Below are 22,598 nucleotides of genomic sequence, written 5' to 3' on the forward strand. Positions count from 1 at the left end.
GCGGAGGGGCCCGGGCCGGGCCCTCCCCGTGGGGCCGCCCCTATTGTGCGCCGCGGCTTCGGACCGCGGTCTGCGGGTCCCGCCGGGGGCCTGGGGCCGTCCCCGCGCCAGCAGTGGACCGCGCTATGCCCGGGCGGCTCCCCGCGGCCTGGGGCGGCGGGCATCGGGAGAGCACAAAGGGCTCGGAGGCGCGGCCCCGCCGTGTGCCCGCGGAGCTGCCCGGGACCGCGCGGTGTTGCTGCCCCGGGGCCGAGGGCCGTGGGGTTCCCCGTCCCGGTTCGGGGTTCCGGGCCCCGCACCGCACGCACGCGGGGTTCGCCCCGCAGCCGCGCTGTGCGCTCCGCAGGAAATCCGAGCTCGTGCCCCGCGCCGCGGGGCTCGTGGTGCCCACCGCCGTAGGGAGCTCTCTCCTAGCGCTTTGATCTCTGTGGTCCTTTTCCTTTGGAACTTTGGAGCCTTTTGCCTGTGCTAGTGAAGGTTTGCACGAGGGGGGCAGAGGTGCCGCTTTTCTGCCCTAAGAGATAAGGGAAACTGAGGCTGGGGCGTGCTGGGGCTCACCTGGCATCACCCGGTGTGCCTGGCAGCAGCGGACGTGAGCACAGAGCCCCGTTCTGCATTGTAACCCACCTGAATTCCCAATAAAGTGAACCGTTGCGCTATGTCTCTGTATCACCTCTTTTTCTAGAGGCTCCGCACGGCACTGGCGCTCCGTGCAGCCCAGGGCTCGGCTCTCAGGGTCGTGGTTTGATGGGGAAGGCGGCACGTTGCAGCCCCTCTGGAGGCAGGATCCCGTAACCTGGCGCTCCTTCTTCTCCTTAAATCCCGTCCCCTTGTCTTGGAGGTTTCCCGGCTGAGCGCTGTTTTCTCTGGGCCTCGCTCGGGAGTTTGCTTTGTTTGGCCGACGTCGCCCGTTTTTATCGCAGCTGCACGTGTGTGGTTTTGTTTTTCTTCTCAAAGCAAAACAAAATGAGATGAAACGCTTGATAAATCTGCCCCGAGCCCGTCGTTATGAGCATCGTTACACGCGTGGGGCTGGTTTGAGCGTTGGGGTAGGGAATGCCTGCATTGAAATATTGCCCCTGAGCCGTGCTAAAGTTACAGGTGGCGGAGTGAAGTCTGAGCAGAGCTGATGTGTGCACTCACCTGACGGTCTCTGCAACATCCAGGCCTGCTGGTACTTCTGTTAGAGTTACTTCTTTGGCGGTTTTTGCACGTAAAGAAATGATTTAATGGTCCCCAAAACGCAACGGGGCCGAGCAGAGCGTGGCAGCTGCCGAACAATGCCCGGCTCCTGCGCAAACGTTGGGGGACAGCGTCGTGCCCGAGCAGCGTCCCGTTGAAATGGCAGATTAAGTTACTGCAAACACACAGGATCGCTTCCCCGGGGCCTGCAGTGCCGCTGCCAGATTGGTTGGATACGACTTGTTTGTGTGTGAGATGCTTAGGGTGGGAAGAGAGGTAGCGCTGGGGAGCGAATGGGGGAAGGAACGCGGGAGGGAGCGCTGCGTGGCCGGGGTGCGGTGCCCTCAGATCTTGGTTGTGCACAGCTCAGGGGTGGCACCGTGTTTGCTGGCGAACCCGCAGCTCTATAACCAGAGAAAGCTCCTTAAAATGCCATGGGGCAGCCCCAAAGGGGGAACTTTACAGCTGCTGAGGGTCCCTGTTCTGGGCAGCCCCCCAGCAGGGCGCTGCTATCCACCGCTGCTCCCCTTCCGCCTGTTGGCGTTGGACTCGTCCCCGTGTCCGTGCTTGCTCAGGATGCTCCGTGGCCTGAGCTCTTGCAGAGGTTTCTGCCTCCGGCGCTTCCACAACCGCCTTGCTCGCTGTTATTCCACGCTGGCATCGAGTTCTTTTATTCTTTTGGTAGCTTTTTAATCTAGAATACTTGGTAGAAGAAAACTTAACGTTCCAAGATCTGCAGGATAATGGGAATAAGAAAAAAACCCACCAAAAACGGTTGGTTCTACACGGATGATGCATTAAAGAGATAATACCCTGCAGACAGAGCTGCAGCAGCACCTGTAACTGGAGGCCGCTGCTTCCGTGTGGTCTGAAGGCACAGAAGGAGGAAAGCAAGTTGGGAGCTTACAGGAACCTCGAGGCTCTGGGATGCCCTGCTGCTGTGGGGCTTTGTGAAGCGTTGTGTGCTCTGTGGGGTGGGTCTGTGCCGGCTCACCCGCTCGCAGTGCCTGGGTCAGCCCTTCCCAGCAGGGGTTTCCCTCCGGGCCGTGGTGGCGTGGGGAGGTGGGCCTGTGCCGGTGTCTCGCCCGGTCTCGTTCCGTGTTGGTGCTGCTGTGCGTTTCCAGTTTCTAACAGCCTGTTCTCTCTTCTCCCCCCGCCCCACCGCAGAGTTCTACCTTGTAAATACTGTTATTTGTATATACTGTAAATGATGACATCGGTGGGCACTAACCGAGCCCGGGGGAACTGGGAGCAGACACAGACACAGAGCCAGACACAGCACAAGCAGCGGCCGCAGGTAAGGGCAGCGTCCTTGGCAACCAGCTGGGTGCAGGTGGAGCCCTGGCACGGGAGCTGGGCTCTCCCACGGCGCTGCTGGGGCAGGCAGGGCCGGGCCGGTGCTGGCACCGTGGCTGCTTCCAGCCCATCGTCCCCTGTTGCTTTTCCCGAGCGGCCCAGAGCCGCCTGCGTTTTGTTTCCACATTCTGGTGGCGGTGAGGCCTCCAGGTGGGAGCCCGGCACAGGTGACGTGGGCTCACCCGACAGCAGCCCGGTGCTGTTCCTTCTTGCTTCCCCTCCCTTGCTCCCTTTCTGCCTGCCTTGCTTTCTGGAGCCTTCCTCCTCCCGGCCCCGTTTGCGCCTCTTTCCATCGCGTCTGCTCCTTCCTGGCGCTGTCAGGAAGCGGCGTGGCCTTCGCAGGAGGCGAGCCGGCGTGCGCCCTGCTAACCCTGCTCTCTTTTGATGCCCCGTCTCCTTAGGCCACTGCGGAACAGATTCGACTTGCACAGATGATTTCGGACCACAACGACGCCGACTTTGAGGAGAAGGTGAAACAAGTGAGTGTGAGAGGGGAGGGCGGTGGCAGAGGCCGTGCTGCGGTGCGGTGCCCTGCGCTCTCGTGGCTCTCCCGGGCCCACAGCAGAAGGAGCAGCAGCATCCCAAGGCGAGGAGCTCGTAGGCTACGCCGCGATGGGACTCGGTGACTCAGAAACTCCCACCCTCGTTGCTGGGGATTTGCTGCTTGTTCAGGGGGCACCGGGAAGCTGGCAGGGCTGCCAAACCCTGGCATTTCTGTGTGGGATTTCTGTTTTGGGATTCGGCGCGCTTACCTCTGAAGAGATCCACGCGGGTGTTGGTGCGTTCTGGGCGCGGAGCGCGCTGACTGTGGTGTTCTCTTCTCTACAGCTGATTGACATCACAGGCAAGAACCAGGATGAGTGTGTGATTGCTCTGCACGACTGCAATGGGGATGTTAACAGAGCCATCAATGTGCTGCTGGAGGGCAATCCGGACACGGTAGGGTTGGGTCCTGTGGGTCTGGCGAGGCCTAGTTCATTGTCACAGCATATTTGGAGCTGAAACGTACAGTAATGTCTCGATAACCAGAGCCAGAATGAGTCACGAGTTACACAAGTAGCGTGAGGAGCGCGGTTACCTCCTGGCTTCGTAACGTTGCTCTTTAGGGCTGCAGAAAACGTGAGCGTGGCCAACAGGCCCGCAGGGATGGAGGGCAAAACGCAGTGAATGCTTTGCTCCCTGTTCCTTCTGGATGGGGATTCTGTGTTTCTGGCCCAGCCATCACCAGCTGTGCCACATTTTGGGGGTCTTCTCTGTGCTGGTATTGTTTTCTGTCGAGCTGGGCTCGGCTGCTGCCCCTCATACAGGTGCTGTCACTTCACGATGTCACACGTTACCTCCTTTTTCCCTCCCTCTTTCTGAGCTGTGAGCACGGGTGGATGCATTGGGCAGCGCTGTGTTCTGCCTTAGTGCAGCTGCTTCTTGGTGCCGGGTGCTCTGCTCCTGCTGGCCCCAGCTGGGTTTGTTGTAGAGCACGTGGATGTTCTTGCCTTGCCTTCAGAGAGCCCTTCCCACCGAGCACTGAACAAAAGTGCTGTGCAAAAACCCTTTGAGAAGGAGGGTTGGGATGAACGTGCGTTGCTGAGGCACGTGGACTGGGGCAGTTCTGAGGTCTGGGAGCAGCTCCTGGTCTGGATTCAGCTGGTGCGGTGCTGATAAGGGATTTCTCGATAAGGGCCGGACTTGTTAAGAGCTCAAATGCTCTCACGCTGATGGAGGCAACTCACCTGCTGAGCTCATAATTCACAGCATCCTGTATTTCAAACAGCGCAGGAGCTGGCACGATCTTCACCTGAGTTAGACTTGGCCTAAAATGACACGACTGGAGGAAAACATTTCCCTGGTTTTCCTTCCTGAGCCGGGTACCCATGGCGAGGAGTCAGGAGCCCTTTGGTTCGAAGGCACTTTGTGCCTCCCAGGATTTTTGTCGCTGCCCCTGCGTGCTGCCGTCCCAAAGCAGCTGTTTGCTTCCACGCCAGTTACGTTTTCAGGTGCTTGTCAGTGACCTGTGACCATTTTTAATGATTCTAACAGCGTGCAGCATCAATGTAAGATTCCGAAGCCGTGTGGGCAGCGAGCTGGAGGTGTGCTTTCTGAGTTGAACTTGCCTGTGGATAAATTCTGATCCTCTTCTCCCTGCCGTCCTCTGGCCAGGGAGGGGATTTGTTTTTGAGAGAGCAATTTACCCCGCAACACTGCGGAGCGCTCTGGGACCTTTACTCGGTTATTTGATGACTCTGGTTGACTGCTTTCCCTTTCGCAAACCTCCAGCATTCCTGGGAAATGGTCGGGAAGAAGAAAGGCGTCTCGGGACAGAAGGACAGCGGACAGACAGAACCCAGCGAGGAGAGCAAAGAGAACCGCGAGAGAGATCGGGATTTCAGCAGACGACGCGGCGCGCCGCCGCGGCGGGGCCGAGGTGCCAGCCGTGGCAGGGAGTGTAAGCAGCTGCCCTTCCTTACACCGTCACATCCCGGTGCTTCCCTCTGTGCTGGGGAAATGCAGCTGTGAGGAAAAATCATCCCGGTGTGGCAGCCTGCACGGTGCTCCCCTGTCCGGGATGCGTCCTTGGGTGATGCGTTTGGTGTTAGCAGCTTAAAGCAAAGGTCGGGGAGCGCTTGAGGGCTGGTCTGCTGTCCACCCTGATGGTCTTAACGCGGTCTCTGTTGTTCTGTCTTTCAGTTCGGGGCCAGGAGAATGGGCTGGATGGTGGGAAGAGTGGAGGCTCTTCTGGAAGAGGCACGGAGAGAGGGAGACGGGGACGTGGCCGGGGCCGAGGTACGCACGGGGCTGCAGGCCGGAGCGTGGCAGGGAGGGAGGGAGGGATGGCGTCGGTGCGGCTCCTCCGCGAGGCCTGAACCTCTCTGTTAGGAGAGATGTTGCCTAACTGAAAAATTAGCACTTGGTTTTTCTGGTCTTACACTTAAACTCAGTGCCTCTGTGCTGCTGTGAGCTCGCTAGGAGCAGTAATGAGTTCTTGCATCCCAGCTGAGCTGAACGTGGCTTTCCTGGGCAGAGGTGCCTGTCTGCAGGCGGGCAGGCTGCTCGTTAGCAGCGGGAGCTGGATCCTCCCCATCCCTGCCCGTGTCTCTGAGCAAACTCTTGGCTTGGTTTTTAAGTGCTAAGCAGCAGAAATTCATTTTCCTGCAAAATCTGCGCGGCTCAGGAGTTGCTGCTGAGGACACGCGCTGCAGAAACGAGAACCTGGGGTCTGCTGTTCCAGCTCCGTGCCAGCTGGAAACCTCGTCCGAGCCTGGCATCACGCATGGCTGATGGCACTGCCAGCCAGCTGAGGTCATTCACGTGCATGCAAAGATTCTCATCAGCTCAGGGGGATCCTCAGCGCTTTCATACTCTGGGCATCAGGACTCCATATGTTGCTGGAATGTTGCTTTTCCCAGCCATGCAGCAGCGCGTGTGTGTGTGTTTTACAGGTGGCTCTGGAAGGCGGGGGGGAAGATTCTCTGCCCAAGGCATGGGGTAAGTTTCACTGCTGTAAACGACAGCAAAAATAACATCTTTGTGCATGAATGCTACCATTTGCCTCGATCTTCTATAGCTTTTTACGTTAAGAAACTATAAGTTGCATCGCACCAGTTGAAATTTGGAAGGGCTGGTGCGGTGGAAGCGTCCCTCTGAGAGAGAGAGCTGCCTTCTGGCAACCTCCTAGCCGTGTTACAGCGGGAATGAAATCAATTGTGCAGGGAGAGAGATTAAAATCTCTCATGTTCCTGTTTGACAGAACTTTCAACCCGGCTGACTACGCCGAGCCGGCCAGCACGGACGAGAGCTATGGGAATAGCAACACCAACACGTGGAACAACACGGGCAGCTTCGAGCCGGACGATGGCACAAGTAAGCAGGCCGCGCTCGTTCGGTGTACGTTGGCTTTCCCGTGAGATAAACCTTCAGGTTGTAGTCCTAATTGCAAAGGCCACCTAATGCCAGCTGTGAAGGTGACAGTGGAACCTCAGAGCTGGATGGTTCTGGCCATCAGAGACCTGGGAGCGCTCATCTCACGTCTGTGTTCAGCAGAAGCCACGCTGCCTCTCTGGAAAAGCCTTTTGTTACCAAACAAGCGTGCTAAACACGTGCAGGTTCTCCAGGTGTTCCTTGCACCCCCCTGGGAGCGTTGCTCTGAATTCAGGTGTTGTCTCGCTCTTGGTTTTTTTGGGGGGCATTCCCCTTTCGCAGCCATTTTGCTCAGGCTGCTGTAGGGGGAGACCTTGGTACGGGGCATTGCCTGGAAGGAAGCGCTCGTTGCATCCGTGCTGGAATTAAACAGAGTTTTGCTGGCAGATCTGGGAGCACCCATCTGCACGTTCTCCTGCATTGGGGAAAAATGTTCCTTGCCCCCCTCCTGCCCCCAAGATATGCACACAATAAGAGACATAAATGAACTCAGGTTCCAGCAACGATCGAATCGAGTGGGGGCATCTCCAAGCTCCGCGCTGGGCGCCCAACCCTCGAGTCCCAAATGCATTTTTGGAAACGTGGAATCAAAGTGTTTGGGGTCGAGCCAGGAGGTTTCCTGAGGAAGCAATGGAGCTCTGGGGCAGAGCAGCCGTGAGGTTGTACCTGTGTCGCGCCTGGTGTCGTTGTAGTGCCCTCGGGTGTCTCTTTAACAATATCCACAGGTACAACGTGACCGATGCCCGTGGGGGCAGCGAGACGGCTTCACCAAAGTCAAAATTTCACTGGTTGTCTTTTTTCTTTTCTTCTCTTTTGTTTCAGGACTTGATTTCATTGGGGGTGAGGGCTCAAATTATCCTCGAAAATTTGACACTGCTCCTGGTACGATACATCCAGGTGCACCAACTGCCCCGGATCCCTTTACTTTACAGCTCTTTTTCAAACCGACTGAAATATCTGTGGATATGTCGTCCTCCTCTCTTCATGTGTTCACTTTTAACGAGTTTTGATGCTTGTTCTGACCGTGCTTTTACTAATGCTGACGCCTCGAACGTGAACTGGGAGAGGTTTCACCCTGTCCTCGCGGGTTACGCGGGGCTCAGGCGCCGCTCTCAGCACCCACGGCAGCGCTGAGTCCCCAGCGCGGTGACAGAGCCCTCCGGGAGCACGGGACGGCTCAGCCCTGGCGCTGCGTGGTCCCGTGCTGCTCCCACATCTCCGCAGCTCATCCTGCAGCAGCCTCATCCCGCTGCCTTCTGCACGGGCTCGAAATGCTGCCGCGAGGCTCTGCGGCTTTAGCTCTGCTCCGGCTGCCTCGGTGCTTTGCCTCCGCTCGCAGCTGGCCCTTGGTGCGAGTGGTGCTTGAGGGTTGAGGGCTGCTTTGGCACGCTGCTCTGCTGCGCTCTTCTGCCTGCGGCTGGCTTGTGCTCTGAGGTGAGCAGGGCGCTGCTCCGTGCCTGGCCGCTCCTCTCCTGCTTTACCTCGTGCCTTGTGAAGCCAAGGGAGACCCGTGGGCTGCTCCGCTTTGCCTCATTTAGGCTGCTGGGTGTCCACAAGAAGGCCCCAAACATGCAGGGTGTTTGCCCCAGCTCCTTGGACCTGGTCCTGCTGCAGCGGGTGTCAGAGCAGACGCACCCGGCGGTGCTGCAGCCCTGCGGCCATTCCGGAGCTCACGGCCCCTTGGGAACTTGCTGCTTTGCTCCTGGGAGTGGAGAAAGGAAAGGAAAGGGAGCTGCTTGGGGCTTGGAGTGCTTCTGTTGTTCTGAAGCACCTCCTGCTCTGACCCCTGGGTTAACCATTAATTCCCACCAGCACGCGGTTGCTGGCGGTGCCACTCCTGGTGCCTTTGTCTGCGTTTAGGCTGCTTTGAGGTGTGGGGCAGCTGGGGGTCAGTCCCCCCTTTGAGGTTGTGGGGCAGCCAGCATTTGAGGTGGCTGCAGGTGAGGTCTGGGCTGCTCACCTTCCAGCTTAGAATGAAGAGATCTTCTCTTGGGGGAAAGCCTTGAGGACACAGTGGGAGCTTGTTTTCCGGCAGCGCTTGCTGCAAACCCATGAGTGCGGGGTGCTGCCGAGCAGCCAGCTGCTTTGCATCCTATCTTGTCTCTGCTAAACTACTCGGACCCTCCTGTGCTGCAAGACAGAGCCGTGGAGCTCTGCCTAAAAAGAAAAGCCACCAGAAGATAACGCTGATATTTGCAAACCACTCTTGATTTTTTCCTTTCCTTTTCCTGCTTTGAGCTTCAAGAGGGCAGCTGCTCCTCGACGGCCTCCAGTGCGGGGCTGGATTCCTTCCACTTTCCTTGCTGCTTTGCTTTTTGTCTTCTTTCCCCCCAGAATGAGCAAAAAAAAAAAAAAAAGAACCAGAGCCCTGCTGCATTGCTTACTGCATGAGCTCCTCTTTGGGAAACTCTCCCTGTGAGAGCAGCACGAAGCCTGGCTCCCCAGCGCCCTGCAGCTGCACTGAGCTCCTCCTGCTGCCTCAGGCCAGGGAGGAAGGGGCCGTGCACCCCAGCAGCCAAGGAAGCTGTGTTCTATCCACATCCATGTTTCTAAACTGAACTTAGAATCAATCCAAGAAGGTTTCTTGGATTGCTTCAATGGCAGGCAAAGAAAAACGCTCCACTTTGGTGCTCTGAACTCCCCACTGGTGGATGAGTGCTTGTTTTGGCCCCAGGACTGAAACGTGAAGGGGAAAACCCATGTTCTTCCCCCAGCATCTAAACCCTGACCTGTCCTGCAGAAGAACCAGCCGTGCCCTCATTCCCCATGCTCTGTTTTTGTGCTGGAAGGGGCTTGGAGCTGCTGGGGGGGCTGGTGGCAGCTCTGTCCTCGTGAGTGCCCCCAGGGTTCACCCCCCTCCTCTCACTGCTGACCCTGCCCTGGGCGCAGCAGCGGGCGGTTTGCTGTGTGAGTTGTGGGCGATGGGAAGCGCTGCTGCTCTCCTCACCCCAAATTCTGAGTTCCCTGATGATTTGGGAGCCCCTGTGTAAAATTCAGCATATGGAGCTTAACTTGTGGTGGCTGTGAGGGGCTGAACATGCAGGAGATGCAGCCGGGCAAAGCTTTTCTGTTCTGTAAGTCTTGCTGTCTTGCACGTTGTGCTGTAATGGGCTGTGTCTGAAATCCTATGCTTTGCTCCCTGATATCCCACGCTGCTGGCTTTGACCATTGCTCTGAAATGGGCGACACCAAATTCACACATTGGTACATTTTCTTTTCTGTGAGCACACACTTTGGTGCAGCGAGGCTTCAGCATTTTGGGAGGGGGGGGGGAGGAGAGCAAGCTGAGCCCCGGAACGGTTCGCTCGCTCTGTGCTGTGGGAGTTTGAGGCCTGGTGGGGACGCTGCCCGGAGGAGCTCTGTCAGAGCTGCTGGGGTCACAGCTGCTCGTGGGTGCTGCTGCAGGAGGGGGTCAGGAGAAGGGGCAGTGGGGCTCCCTTGCCAAGCTCTGATGGGTGCCAGGCTGTGTGTGCTGCCCTCCCCGCTGGCCCGGGGTCCCTCTGGTTCCCCTTGGCCTTACCGTCGTGGGAACCTGCCCCTAAGTTTGGGGTTGGGGTCGGCTGCTTTGACTTCTGATGGGCAAACAAAGTCCTCTCAGCTGCTTGCCAAGCCCCCCCAGTGCTTCCCTGGCTCTTGGAAGAGCTTTGACGTGCTCCTGACTTGTCTGCCTTCTGTTCTCCCTGTAGGTGCGTGGAGGGCTGCGACGGAGGAGTGGGGCACGGAGGACTGGAATGAAGATGTAGGTACCCCCCAACCCCTCCCCTGCACATCTGCTGCCAGCTGCTGTCCTGCCTGGGCACGGCAAGAAGAGCAGCACGGATTGATCCTCTGCAAACTGCAGGCAGAGCCCAGGGCGGGCTCCCAGCGCCAGGAGCTGAATGAGTAAATGTTGCTGCATCTCAGGTGCAGAACTCGAGCAGCTCCTGTGCTCCATCAAATCTCTGCTGGAGGAGAGGCTTCAGAGCCTTTCAGCCTGTGTCATCTTCTCTCAGCAGTTCCTCATTGCTGTGATTGTCTTTGAACTCCTGCAGCTTATCTGCTGGCACCTCCTCCATGTGGAGGAAAAGCTGCTCGTGTTCACATGGCACCTGTGGCTGAGCCCGGAGCCTCGTTAAACTTTCCCCTCGGTTGGTTTTGAGGAGCGTTATTTTCTCTTCCACAACGCGATGAGATCCCTTGCTCTCTGGTCCCATCACCCAGGTGATTGTTGGAAGCCAAACCATCACTCCAAAGCTTTTTCCCTCTGGCTCTTCCAGCAATATTTGCACCCACCTGTGCAATGGGTTTTGCACATCGCTGCTGCACGGCGTCATTGCAAAGCGCACAAGACCCCGGCGGTTCTGGTGGGTTTGTGAGCTGCAGGAGAGGTGCAGAAGGATTTATTTGTGACCAGAGGGGCAACAAATAACACGAGAGCTGATTCTGATGGGAGCCAAGTGTTGGAGGAGATCGAATGCTCGATTCCTTGAGTTGTTCGTGGCCGTTTGTCTCCAACACCCGTGTGCTTCGCGTGCGGTCCTGACGTGCTGGTCTGACGTGGGATTCTTTTTCCCTCTTTTATCTTTCAGCTGTCTGAGACAAAGATCTTCACTGCCTCCAACGTGTCTTCAGTGCCTCTGCCTACAGAGAACGTGACAATCACCGCCGGACAGAGGTGATGGCTCAGGGCAATGCCGTGACGTGTGACAAGTGGCACGCGAGTCCCTAAGCCCTGCCAGCTAGATAGGAACAGCAGCTCTGGATAAGCTGATACAGGCTGAAGCATAGAGGTTGAGTAAGGAGGTTTTGGGCCCAAGTTCTGGCTTGGTTCTTCACTGATTCTTCAGATTTTGGGGTGTTTTCCAGTGTTTAAAGTACGGGTTCTATGAGTGTAGATAGGGTGCAGCCAGGCCTCTGTCCCTTGGAGGCTGCTGATGCCAGTTGTGCCGAGTTCTGCAGGTTTATTGGATGTGCAAAGTAAGGATCGTGGGGTTGAAGGTAGAACTGCTGTTGTGAAAGCAAGCGATGTGGCAGCTCCTGCTCACCTCAGTGGGCTGTCTTCTTTCTTCATCCAGAATCGACCTTGCAGTGCTGCTAGGAAAGACACCATCTTCCATGGAGAATGAGTCAACAAACCTGGAGTCATCCCAGGCCCCCTCCCTGGCGCAGCCCCTGGTGTTCAGCAATTCCAAGCAGAGTGCTATGTCCCAGCCGGCCTCTGGGAACTCCTTCTCTCACCACAGCATGGTAAGGGAACGCTGCTCTGCTGGTGTTTTTACAAGCAGTGCTTTCCAGGATGTTCTGTACGTTTGGGCAATGTGGGAAATAGCGGCCTGGCACCTCCTTGCTTCTTGCTGCAGTCCTCCCCTGGGATGACTTGCCAGTCTGCTGTAAAGAAAGACATAGAACCCCCTGCTTAATGAGAAATAATTGGGATCACTCCTGCCTTCTTGCCCTTGTCAGACTCGGTGCTTGTGCTTTCCTGCTCAGAGGAAAGGAAAAACGCTTGGAAATTGAGCAGTTTGAGATGTGGAACTGCTGGGGAGCTTGGCGTGGGATGACGGGGATGAGGTCTCCCCGGCGATGCTGCTGGTGAGGGGCAGCAGGGCGTTCAGTCTGGTGTTAGGAGACGTACCTGTCCTGAACCTAATTCCCAGACAGTGGAGGCGCTGACTTTGTTGTTTCCTTGCTGAAATTACAGGTGAGCATGCTGGGGAAAGGGTTTGGAGATGTCGGGGAGGCCAAAGGCAGCAGCACCACGGGCTCGCAGTTCCTGGAGCAGTTCAAGACGGCCCAGGCTCTGGCCCAGCTGGCGGCTCAGCACAGCCAGCCGGGCAGCAGCACCGCCGCCTCCTCCTGGGACATGGGATCGGCGACGCAGACCTCGTCCCTCGTGCAGTACGGTAAGGGAAGCGGCGCTGCCCAGCCCAGGGGAGAGCGTTCTCCCAGACCCGCAGAAATGCGCTGCGAGCAGCAGCGTGAGGATCAGATCTTACAGCAGTTCGAGCAGTTGCCCCTCAGGTTCACAACCTGCGGCTGGAGAGATGTCAGGCACCTTTGGTGCTGGGCGTAGAGCTGTGTCACAGGAGGTCTGCAAGCAGGCACCTGCATTGAGTCGCTCCTGAATGCGAACACTTGTCAGTCTCACCTCACTGCTGACCTGATGTATCTTTCAGAGGCATGTGATTCTGGTGGCTGTTAGATGCCAAGAAGTAACTTTACCTCTGGGCTGACACGAAGGAGGAAAGGCTCGTTAAGAGAGGCTCCTGCTTCTCAGATGAGATGCTGAGCCCTGCTGCAGCGGAGCACTGTGCGCTTTATTTCTTGCTGTAGCGAAATGGCTCCGGTTCAAATCTAAGCTGAAGAAGAATCGAGCCCTGTCCTAGCTGCAGTCGGTGTTGGCAGCTCCTGGTCTCTTCAGACAAGGAGCCACAGAGCAGTGTCAGAATAGGAGTTGTGTATTAAAACGCTGCGGTGCTGAGCGGCTCGGGCAGAGGAGTGCGGTTGTGCAGGGCTGGGGGCGGGCAGGCCAGGCAGCAGTGTTGCTCGCAGGGGAAGGAGCAGGCAGTGAGTGCAGGAGGGGAAGGAAGCAGCACCCAGCCCGTGCCAGGCAGGCACACGGTGCCTCCGTGCAAGAGAACGGAGGAGTTCTGCTTTCCGAGCTTGCTTTGTCGTGGGGGTTCTCTGCTCTCTGTTTTGAACCGGCCCCAGCAGGCAGCGTGTGCCTTGCTTTTATTTTTCTAGATACCAAGGAACATCAGACCGTGCTTTACTTCGAAGGAAACAAATCCTAATTTGGTGCTCTCTCTATCTCCCCTCTGTTAGATCTCAAGAACCCAACAGACTCTTCTGTGCACAGTCCCTTTGCCAAGCGGCAGGCCTTCACGTCCGCTTCGACGATGATAGAGGTGTTCATGCAGGACAAGCAGCCTGTGGTGACCGCCTCCACCACCGTGCCGGCGCCGCCGTCTTCGCCGCTGCCCAGCAAAGCCAACCCCGTTCCCCAAATGTCCCCGGGCTCCTCAGACAACCAGTCCTCCAGTCCCCAGCCAGCACAGCAGAAGCTGAAGCAGCAAAAGAAAAAAGCGTCGTTAACATCCAAGGTGCAGAGCGGTGGTGGGATGGAGGCGTGGGATAGTTTGTTAGAGCTGCAGCCAGCTCTTGTTGTGTTGGTGAGGGAGAGGCCGGGCTTGGCCTCCCTGGTGTTAGATTGACTGTTTCTGGGGGGTGATGGAGAAGGGCTTGGCTTCCTGGATGGCACGGAGAAGCTGGGAGGGCGTGAGCCGGGGACTGGGGATGCCAACGTCCTTTTGTGTGCTGATCCTGGGTTGTGATTGAGCATCTCCCTTCTCCCTGCCTTGCAGATTCCTGCGCTCGCGGTGGAGATGCCTGGCTCAGCAGATATCTCAGGGCTAAACCTGCAGTTTGGGGCGTTACAGTTTGGTTCGGAGCCTGTTCTCGCGGAGTACGAATCGACGCCCACGACGAGCGCCGCCGTTAGCCAGTCTCAGAGCAGCCTGTACACCAGCACTGCTAGGTGAGCACCCCGGGGTGGGGGAATGGTTCATCCCAGCAGGGAGCTCCGGGAGCTTGCTTGCAGGCCGTAGCTATGCTGCATACTAGTAGACCCTTTCTGACTCTGCCTGTAGTCGCAAAGGGGGGACAAGGTATGCAACAGCAAAGCGTGAGTTGCCAGCAGGCTGTTTCGGGCAGCTCTGTGACTGATTGGCCTCTGGTGCTTGTACAGAAAGCAAATGTTTCCTGCTCGAGTTCAACTGTTCTGCTGGAAATCCTGCAGGAGGGGAAACCCCAGCACAGCTGCTCCTCCCTCCTGGTGAGCAGGTTCTGTGCTCCCCTGGCACGTGGTGGGGGGTGTAGGGCAGTTTGCCTCTCAGCAGGCAGGGATAGAACGCCAAAACAGTTTTCCCATCTTCTCTCGGGCTGGGCAGTCCCTTGAGTGCTGGGGCCTGAGTGGTGACAGCTTGTGACACATCACTTAGAGCAGAGCAGTGTGAGGTGGGGCTGCAGCTCGGAGCCCGCACCCTCCTGCTGTCGGATCACCTCTTCTCTGGGTTTGCTCCCGTGCTTGGTTTCCTTGGCTGCTCTTTGTGGCCCCGCCGTGGCACCTGGGGCTCTTTGCTCTGAAGGTTTGAAATGGAGAGCGTGCAGTTTGTGTCAGCAGCTTGCAGCGGGGCTGCTCCGGAGGAAAACAACCTTTTATTGTTCTTTCTAGTGAATCTTCATCCACAATTTCGTCCAATCAAAGCCAGGAGTCTGGTTACCAGAGCGGCACAATACAGACAGCAACGTTTACCTCCCAGAACAGCGCTCAGGGACCACTGTACGAACAGAGATCCACCCAGACGAGGCGATACCCAAATTCCATCTCCTCCTCGCCCCAGAAAGATCTAACCCAGGCCAAGGTAGGAAGACAGCTTTCACCTTTTGTGCTGAGTAAGTGCGGTGTACGAAGTGTCGCCTCGGGGGGGGAGCAGAGTGCTCAAGCGAGCATTTCTGTGCGACTCCAGCTCACCACGTGGCTTGTGGCTGCGCTCAGCTCCCTGCTGGCTGTCCCAGAGCCCCCAGTTTGTTGCTCACCTGGGACTGGGCCGGTGGGGTTAGCAGTGGTTAAGCTGATTGCTGGCCACGTTTCGTGTCGTGCGCGGTTACCCTGCCGCAGAGTGACATCCAGGCTAAGCCTTCACTTTGATCTGAAGGGTTTGATTCTTGCATGCTGCACGAGTTCAGTGAGATCCACTTCGGGAGCGTGGCTCTTTCACGACTGAGGAGGGAGGGTGGGCAGGGGTTGAGCCTCGATTGCCTCTGGAAATGAGCAGCTGTGGTGCCTAACCCTTCGCTTTTCTTCCTCAGAATGGTTTCAGTTCCGTACAACCCACGCCATTACAAAGCACGCAGGCTGTGGAAGGTAAGAGTCTGGCAGTGCAGTGGGTGTCCTGAGCCACTCGAACTCCTTTTGTGTTCTTTGCTTTGGATGAACAGGTTCATCTGGGTTAATAGCAAGGCCTTTCTGTGCTGGACTAATTGTTGCTGCTTGCGCTATTCGCGTTCCTTGAAACGTTCAGCTTTCTGCTGATAGTTCCACAAAATCATCTATGAGTCACTCGTAATATCTTCCCCCTGATTACAATAATTTGCTCTGTGAGAGGCAGCTCATGGGTAGGGCTTGAAGCTCTTTGCAGAACCAGTGACCCCGTGGTGGTTTCGGGGCAAAGTGAGATGTAGAACGCGATGACGCTCACAAGCATGGAAATGGTTGGGAGTAGCGAGGGGAGCCTCAGGTCTCCCTGCTCCCCTAGATGAGCCTTGGCTGCTCCTCCCCACTTCAGTGCCCTCCAGGAGCTGCTGGAAGCTGCCCCTGATCCGAAGCTCTCTGTCAGCAGGTGCTACAGGCCCCGCAGTGAAGTCCGATTCCCCCTCTGCTCCCAGCATCGCGCCTCTCAATGACGGCGTGTCTGCGGCGTCGCTGCTGAGCACAGCCAGCCAGCACTCGACGGCTCTGAGCAGCCTGAGCCACAGCGAGGAGCTGCCCAGCACCACCACCACCCAGCTCAGCAGGTGAGCCCAGGGAAGCGGAGATCCAGCGGGCAAGAAGTGTGTCTTGGGTAGGCTCCACGCAGTGGGGATGGGGGAGAGGCGTGGAGGCGGTTAGTCCTACCCAAAGGTGCCTCCTTGCGGGGGAGGTGTGGGTCCATCTGGAGCTGCTTGGCTATTGCTGCAGCCCCAGCAACAAACATGTAAATATCCAGAGCTAGATGAGAGGAGTGGCTGTGCTGTGGGAGTTCCTTCCTCTCAGGAAGCAGACAAGCCCTTTCCTTCAGGGTAGCGCAAGCCTCGTGGGTTTCTTGAATGTGAATGGCGGCTGCTCAGGGGATGAACTTCTTCACTTTAGAGAGTTAGGTGGGGAAGGAGAGCTGGCCTGATGCTACCAGCAGAGGTTCTTGCACCTTGGCTTAACAGCCTCTCTCTTCTTTCTGCAGTACGTTACCCACCCAGCAGAACAGTCTGTCCTCATCCACATCCTCTGGGCGAACATCAACATCAACTCTTCTGGTGAGCCTGGGTCTGCTCGAGCACTGTGCACCCCTCTGTTTCTGCCCGTTGGGCTCTGGCTGAAGGCTTCTGACCCCCTGCCTGCATCAGACATAACAGCAGCTTCACTCGAGCCTGTAGTAGTTATTAAAAAATGCCCCAGAGTTGGAACCGGGTTCTAGAGCAGACTCACAGCTGATGGAATGGCACCATTCAAACACGCTGCTGCAGCTCCTGCAGCTGAGCTGTGTGCTGCTGGCTTCTGCAGCAGAATAAACCTCCCTGCTGCAAGCGTGCTGCGCAGCCCTGCTGCTCCCAGCAGGCACGTGTTGGGACACAGCTGCGTGAGTTTGGAAGCATTCCGGGTTGGCTGCTCTCAGGTCTCTGGACTGAAGCCAGATGCAGAGCAGGTTTCTTTGTAGCCTGCAGCAGCCGGGTTCACTGCAGGCTCTCGGGAACGTGTGTGCAGGCAGAGCAGAGCGGTGCTTTGCAATATTTCTGCAGCCAGTTACGTCGGCCTGCTCCCCTAACTCTTCCTTTCCTTCCCCAGCACACAAGTGTGGAGAGTGAAGCGAGCCTCCATTCTTCTGCTAGCACTTTCTCCACCTCCTCCAGCACGGTGTCGGCTGCCCCGCCGGTCGTAAGCGTTTCATCCAGCCTCAGCAGCGTCAGCAGCCTGGGCCTCAGCCTCAGCAGTAACTCCACGGTGACGGCCTCGACTCGCAGCTCCGTCGCAACGACATCAGGTGCTTCCCCGGGTGCCGCTGAACTGGGGAGAGGCTCAAGGAAGCAATTCCTGCTGTTGGCTTCAATGCGTGACTTTCCCTTTCTTTACCTTCTGCAGGAAAAGCCCCTCCCAACCTCCCCCCTGGAGTCCCGCCGTTGTTGCCTAACCCGTACATCATGGCTCCAGGATTGCTACATGCCTACCCGGTGAGTGGGAGCCCCGGCTCTCGGCAGCGTCGTGGCGCTCGCTCCTTCCTAGCTCCGTCTTCAGCTGGCGGGGAGAGATTGAAGCTGGTTCACAGTGTGACCAAAAAATGGCAGCATCAGGCCGGCCTCGGATGGGAAGAGTTTGGGCCTGCTGTTTTCCATCACAGCCTTTAGGGAGCAGCCCTTTGGTCAGAGGTTCATGAAAGCGTGGAGCTGCATTAGCAGCGCGGTGTGACAAATAACAAGGGAAGCAATGCCACAGAGTCTAGGGCGGTGTCACGGCTTTCTTCTGAAGTTGGAGACAGATTTGTGTTGCAATTGCTTCTGGAGAAGAGCTGTTGGATGCCTCTGCTGTCTGAAGCAGCGGTGTCAGACATTGGTGCTCTCTTCCTCCCAGCAGCTCGGAGAATCTCTTGGCAGTGCCAGCCTTGCAGCCGTGGCTGCTGGCTGCCTCCACCTTGATAACGGTGTGGGCCTTCATCTTCTGCTTCCAGCTTTATCTGACGCTAACCTGAATGTTGGGTGTAAATTAGATAAGTGACTTTATCTGCACTATGTCTCTAACATCACTTCCTGCTCTTTTTCTAGCCACAGGTGTATGGATATGATGACTTGCAAATGCTCCAGACGAGATTCCCACTGGTGAGTGCTGAGGACTGGCACAGGCAGAGCGCTGGCAGCAGGCTCCCCCAGCTGGGAGCTGAAGGGACACCCCTGTTTGGCAGCAGGGCGCTGAATTGCTCCTTGGCACTTGGGAATTCACAGCAGCAGTTGTTCAGGTTGCAGTATCAGTGGTGGTAGGGCTGAGGAACGTGTGAGCTGCGGCAAGCAGAGCTGTTCTGTCCAACAGCGGCGTGAGGAGCAATTGCAGAGCTGATCCTTGAAAGGGGCAGTAACTGAATACTTTGAGAATGGTTTCTATTTAGAAAGCAGGACGCTGTCCCTTGTGTTGTGAAGTGGTGGGGAAAGTCCAAGCAGTTCAGGGATTGCATACCAGTAGACCTTGTCTGGTTCTTCCCGTAGCCAGGCAAGGGGGACGGTGCATGCAAGAAAAACCTGGGGTTGCTGCAGGCTGAGATCAGCCTCCATGTGACTGGTTGAACTGCCGTGCTCTGACATACCTGGTGGCTGGAATCCCTGCTTTTCGGAGCAGAACTGCTTTGCATCTTAGGGCAGAGCTCATAAAATGTCTTCTCCTTTCTTTTATCCTTCAGGATTATTACAGCATCCCATTCCCTACACCCACCACCCCACTGACTGGAAGAGATGGCAGCCTGAGCAGCAATCCGTACTCTGGTAGGGGAGCAGGGCAGTGAGCAGCAGTTGCTCTGAACTTCTGTGTGCTTAAGGAACTGTTGTGCTTGGTGGCTCTCTCCTTTTCCAGCATTGCTTCCTCCCTGCTTCAGCAGGAGCTCATTTGTGCAGAAGTGCTTTGGCCCAGCACGCTGGGGCCGAAATCCCAAGCTCAGAGTTCACGACGGCTGCATGCATAATTTGCCCACTTAACATTGGTGATAATTAATGTTTGTGGCTGCCCCGGCCTTGCCTTTGAGCTGGGGCGGCCCTGAGAAATTCACTGGCTTACTGTGTGAGCTCTGAATGGGGAGAGTGTTTGCACGGGAGAGCCAAGCAGGTGCTCCCATAGAGGAGTAGAGGGAGGCTGCCTCGGCCCCGCCGCCAAGCGCGGGCTGGGGAGAGGAAGCGATGCTTCCCTGTGGGCTGCTGGACCTCTGCAGCCTTTGGGTCAGTGCCACCAGGCAAGAGAGAGGGAGGTGAGAGCCCTGCCTGTAGAAAGGGGCCATTCACACATGCTCAGCTGGAGGATGCTTGGCTCTGCTCCTCCGTGGGAGCTGTTTGCTGGTAGGACAGGGCCCCCGGGCTGCCCGCTCTGTGGGGCTGTGGATGGGGTGCTGAAGGTGACTGGGATGCGCAGAGGGAGCCTGGGGCTTGCTGCAGCACCCGGCAGCTGATGGTGGGGTTTGTGCAGGGCTGGATGTAGGCAGCACCAGGCACTGCAGCACCCAGCCCGCTACTCGGGTCCTCAGTCCTGCTGCGGTGCAAGGGCAGCAGTTGGCAGAGTGGCTGTGTCACCTCACCTGGCACTTCATGCAGGGGCTGAGGGCTCAAAGCGTGGTGCTTCTGCTGTAGCAGAGGGCTTGGTTCAGTGCTGATGGCAGTGGCTGCATGCCCTGCGGGCTGAGCTAGAGTGCAGGAGCTGGCGTGCCTGTCCCTCAGTCTCCTTCCCTCTCTGCTGCAGGTGACTTAACAAAATTCGGTCGAGGCGATGCCTCTTCCCCTGCTCCTGCAACGACTTTGGCGCAGCCTCAGCAGAGCCAGACCCAGACCCACCACACCACGCAGCAGACGTTCCTGAACCCAGCGCTGCCTCCTGGCTACAGTTACACCAGTCTGCCGTACTACACAGGGGTACCGGGGCTCCCCAGCACCTTCCAGTACGGGCCCGCCGTGTTCCCTGTGAGTTCCCTTGTGGCAGGACGTGGGGTTTGGCTCGGCAGAACAACGCAGCACAGCCTCTTCTCACTCTGCCCCTCTCCTTTCCTTAGGTTGCTCCTACCTCTTCCAAGCAGCATGGTGTGAATGTCAGCGTCAACGCATCAGCAACCCCTTTCCAGCAGCCCAGTGGCTATGGCTCTCATGGATACAGCGCTGGTAAGAGACCTGCAGGAGCATCTTGCTGCTCAGCAGGGTTGGTTTTTTGACAGGGCTCGTTGGCAATCTCACTGGCCGTGCAAGGGCACCGGGGCCTTCACTCAGCATCAGAGCTGGAACCTCTGAATTTATTCCTTTACTGCATATATCAGTTGGTGGATTGCTCCTAGGACTGAGTTTGGCTCCTGTGCGTGGTGTGGTGTTCAGAGAAGCATCCCATCATGATTCAAAGAGGAAACCTGTGGCAGCGAACCTGCTGCATGCCTTGGATTTCACTGCTCAGTGTTGGGCTGGTTGTGAAGGGCCTGCTTTGGTTCTGCCTGACGGCCTTGAGAGTCCAGCTGTGCCTTTTCCCACTGCATTAGAGCCCTTTCGAACTCCTTTTTTCTCATCACAAAGATACCACAGCTCTGCAACAGGTCACCTGATGTAACCTAGAAAGAAAGCAGTGCTCGAGTCGGGTCACCCTCACATGCCATTGCCTGTTTTGTGGCCGAGGAGCTCTCAGCCCTTCCTGCTGGGGTTGGTTTCATCACCTGCCTGCTGCGCCTTCTTGGCACTTCGAGTTGCTGTTTTCTGTGCTTTTTGGGGGAAAAGGTGCATCTCTGGATGGCAGCGGGCTCCTAAACTTGTTTCTGGAAACTTTCGGAAGCTGGTGCTAAGCACAGCAAGAGAACTGGCACTTGTACAGGCATACTGCAGCTCTGCTCCTTGGGTGTTGTCTCCAAACCTCACCTGACTTCCAGGCCACTCCTTGACCCCCAGTGCTGGCTGCTGTGCCCTGACACTCGTGTTTCCTTCTGCCAGGTGTATCTGTGACATCCAGTAACACAGGCGTGCCGGACATCTCGGGCTCTGTCTACTCCAAAACTCAGGTAGGTGGGTGCCAGCTGTGTGCTGCTTTGCTGGGGAACGTGGCCTCCCTTGTGAGGAGGGGCCTGACCTTGGAGCAGCTGGATAGGGAGGAGGGAAACACGTGGCCCTTCCTAAATTTAAAGCAACTCTGAGCCTGGGGAGGGTGGCGGGTAGAGCATCGCTCCCTTCTCTGCACCAGACGCTGGCTGCCTGGCCCAAGATTTACGTGGGTAAGGGGCGTGGGGTTTTTCAGCCCGGTGCTCGGCCCTCACTCTGCTCTCCTCCTTTCCTCAGCAATCCTTCGAGAAGCAGGGATTTCACACTGGAACCCCGGCAGCCTCCTTCAACCTGCCTTCAGCGCTGGGCAGCGGCGGCCCCATCAACCCCGCAACGGCAGCCGCGTACCCCCCCACCCCCTTCATGCACATCCTGACCCCGCATCAGCAGCCCCACTCACAGATCCTCCACCACCACCTGCAGCAGGACGGGCAGGTAAGCAGCCCCCCCCCCGACCCCGGGGGTCTCCGTACCCCTCCATGGGGCATCTCTAGGGCTCTCGCTCCCCCGGCCCCCCCCCTCTCCCTCCCTCCCTCACGCCCCGCAGCGGACACATGCGGACACGCGGTGACACGCACATGCACATACACACAGGGCCGATGAGGACGAGGTGAGGAAGGCCCGGGGTGCGCTCCGCTGGGGGGTACTCGGCACAGCCCCTTGCTGCCGGGCTGTACCAGGTACGGTCGGGTAGTGCCCCTGCACGCAGACACGCCTGGTCCGTCCTGACCTCCCGGTCCTCGGAGTGGCGGCTCCGCAGGCCGGCAGAGCTCCTCGCCACAGCCACGACCCCGCCGTAGCTTGCAGGTCTAACCGTGGATTTCTATTGTCATAGTTTGTCCCTTTATTTTACATATCCTGGTACTGCAACAGCTTCCATATTTGCAGATGATACTGTGCTGCCAACGCCAGCAGGAAGATCAGGTAATGAACCTCTCTGATAATGCATTGCACTTGCCCTGGGGTCTCTCCCCGCCCCTAAGGCCCCCCAGGCTCACGTAGCCCCCTCCTTCTCCCCGTGGCCCCGCCAGGCGAGGAGAGAGCCCGCAGTCAGGATGTGCACACACACACAGCCGCGCGCACAGACACACACTCCGTGCTCAACCCCTTCCCCTCTCTCCCCCTCCCCGCTGCCCCCGGTGCCGAGGGGGGGGTGGCCGGCGGCGCGGTGCCGCGCTCTGCGACCCCGAGGGGACGGCGGTGCCGGTGTCACCCAGCGGTGCTGCTGGGATGGGACCCCTGGGACGAGCCCGGCGCCCGCTCCCCCTGCTAACCCTCCGCCTCTACCCCTTGCCCCCTCCCCGCAGAGCGGCTCCGGGCAGCGCAGCCAAGGCAGCTCCATCCCCCAGAAATCCCAGGCCAACAAGTCCGCCTACAACAGCTACAGCTGGGGCACCAACTGAGCGGGGCGGCCCCGGCCCACCACTTGCTTCCGACGAGAACCCCACGAAGCGACGCCGACAGATGCGGGAGGAGAGAGCATCATCCCCCAGGGGCAGCGCCGGCCCCGGGCAGGGCAGGGCGGGCAGCTCCGCGTTGTCTGTTTTCAGCCACCTTTCCTGTTGTATGTAATATAGAATTTGTATTTTTTCTTTTTTTTTTTT

At 57.6% G+C, this 22,598-nt stretch overlaps 1 protein-coding gene across 16 annotated transcripts in view; it reads left to right on the forward strand.

Moving 5' to 3' along the window:
* UBAP2L (ubiquitin associated protein 2 like) overlaps positions 1-22,473 on the forward strand; it is a 22,969-nt gene extending 496 nt beyond the window's left edge. The window contains exons 2-29 of one of the 16 annotated variants that reach the window (XR_002432745.1): positions 2,350-2,479; positions 2,940-3,017; positions 3,367-3,477; positions 4,810-4,978; positions 5,221-5,316; positions 5,973-6,018; positions 6,281-6,393; positions 7,273-7,347; positions 10,137-10,189; positions 11,019-11,104; positions 11,505-11,676; positions 12,131-12,332; positions 13,255-13,532; positions 13,794-13,966; positions 14,663-14,852; positions 15,301-15,355; positions 15,828-16,005; positions 16,428-16,500; positions 17,030-17,225; positions 17,324-17,412; positions 18,001-18,054; positions 18,627-18,708; positions 19,670-19,887; positions 19,977-20,082; positions 20,890-20,957; positions 21,232-21,429; positions 21,589-21,918; positions 22,302-22,387. Coding sequence is in view for 15 of the 16 variants with exons in the window: in XM_021376613.1 (XP_021232288.1) it covers positions 2,390-2,479; positions 2,940-3,017; positions 3,367-3,477; positions 4,810-4,978; positions 5,221-5,316; positions 5,973-6,018; positions 6,281-6,393; positions 7,273-7,347; positions 10,137-10,189; positions 11,019-11,104; positions 11,505-11,676; positions 12,131-12,332; positions 13,255-13,532; positions 13,794-13,966; positions 14,663-14,852; positions 15,301-15,355; positions 15,828-16,005; positions 16,428-16,500; positions 17,030-17,225; positions 17,324-17,412; positions 18,001-18,054; positions 18,627-18,708; positions 19,670-19,887; positions 19,977-20,082; positions 20,890-20,957; positions 21,232-21,429; positions 21,856-21,918; positions 22,302-22,397 (3,408 nt within the window). In the remaining variant the exon portion in view is untranslated. Of the gene's footprint in view, positions 1-2,349; positions 2,480-2,939; positions 3,018-3,366; positions 3,478-4,809; positions 4,979-5,220; positions 5,317-5,972; positions 6,019-6,280; positions 6,394-7,272; positions 7,348-10,136; positions 10,190-11,018; positions 11,105-11,504; positions 11,677-12,130; positions 12,333-13,254; positions 13,533-13,793; positions 13,967-14,662; positions 14,853-15,300; positions 15,356-15,827; positions 16,006-16,427; positions 16,501-17,029; positions 17,226-17,323; positions 17,413-18,000; positions 18,055-18,626; positions 18,709-19,669; positions 19,888-19,976; positions 20,083-20,889; positions 20,958-21,231; positions 21,430-21,588; positions 21,919-22,301 lie in introns of all 16 variants that reach the window. The other 15 variants (XM_021376613.1, XM_021376616.1, XM_021376618.1 and 12 more) reach the window with 15 other exon arrangements.

Source organism: Numida meleagris, chromosome 24, assembly GCF_002078875.1.
Source record: "Numida meleagris isolate 19003 breed g44 Domestic line chromosome 24, NumMel1.0, whole genome shotgun sequence".
NCBI lineage: Eukaryota > Metazoa > Chordata > Aves > Galliformes > Numididae > Numida > Numida meleagris.